The 681-nt window shown below is 65.8% G+C and overlaps 1 protein-coding gene and 1 long non-coding RNA gene across 2 annotated transcripts in view; both read left to right on the forward strand.

Moving 5' to 3' along the window:
* Positions 1 to 681, forward strand: part of UBE3A (ubiquitin protein ligase E3A) — a 31,184-nt gene that overhangs the window by 17,110 nt on the left and 13,393 nt on the right. The window contains exon 4 of the mRNA XM_023523884.1: positions 232 to 394. Within this exon, the coding sequence (XP_023379652.1) occupies positions 232 to 394 (163 nt within the window). The remainder of the gene's footprint in view (positions 1 to 231; positions 395 to 681) is intronic.
* The window catches only part of LOC111732114, a 3,950-nt gene continuing 3,772 nt past the window's right edge, over positions 504 to 681 (forward strand). The window contains exon 1 of the long non-coding RNA XR_002777428.1: positions 504 to 659. This is a non-coding gene — a long non-coding RNA (uncharacterized LOC111732114). The remainder of the gene's footprint in view (positions 660 to 681) is intronic.

The following is a 681-nucleotide window of genomic DNA, read 5'->3' on the forward strand; positions in this document are numbered from 1 at the left end:
CTGGAGGAGACCACGGAGTACGACGGCGGCTACTCCAGGGACTCCGTGCTGATCAGGTGAGGCGCCCGGCCCTTCGCCAGGTTTGACACGTTCTCACTCAGTCATCGTAGCTGACGCACGGCGCCGCTAGTCCGCGGTGTGTAACGTGGCGACGCAGACGTTCACATGGCTGACGGAGCCACCGTCCACACCCAGACGTCACAGTGACCTGAGCCACCGTCCGCCACGCAGCTGGTGTTTGTCCCTCCGCCCGACCGAGTGTCTTCCCTGCGCGCCGCCCGTGCTGACTCCACGCCCGGAGCTCTGTCCCCCGCGGTCCTCCCCTCGGGCAGCCGTGTGTTTGCGTCTCTTTGTGTCCGTTTCGTCCACTGCCTGTCAGCGCCCACACAGACGGGTGCGCATGAGGCGGTGTCTCCCTGAGCACAGCGCCCGCTCGGTCCGCCCGTGTCCTCGCAGCTGGGAAGACCGCGTGCGGCCTTTTTTGGGGCCAAGTGACGCTCCATCGTGGGTGCGCGCCACCTCTTCCTGGCCCTTCACCCGACATCGGGCCCCCAGGCTGCTCCCGCGCCTTGGCTGTCGTGAAGAGCGCCGCAGTGCACGTGGGCTGCGTAGAGCTTTTTGAGTTTGTGTTTTCGTTTTCCTCGGATAAACACCCAGAGGTGGAATGGCTGGGGCACCGGG

The sequence above is a fragment of the Pteropus vampyrus genome, unplaced genomic scaffold, assembly GCF_000151845.1.
Source record: "Pteropus vampyrus isolate Shadow unplaced genomic scaffold, Pvam_2.0 Scaffold427, whole genome shotgun sequence".
In the NCBI taxonomy this organism is placed as follows: domain Eukaryota; kingdom Metazoa; phylum Chordata; class Mammalia; order Chiroptera; family Pteropodidae; genus Pteropus; species Pteropus vampyrus.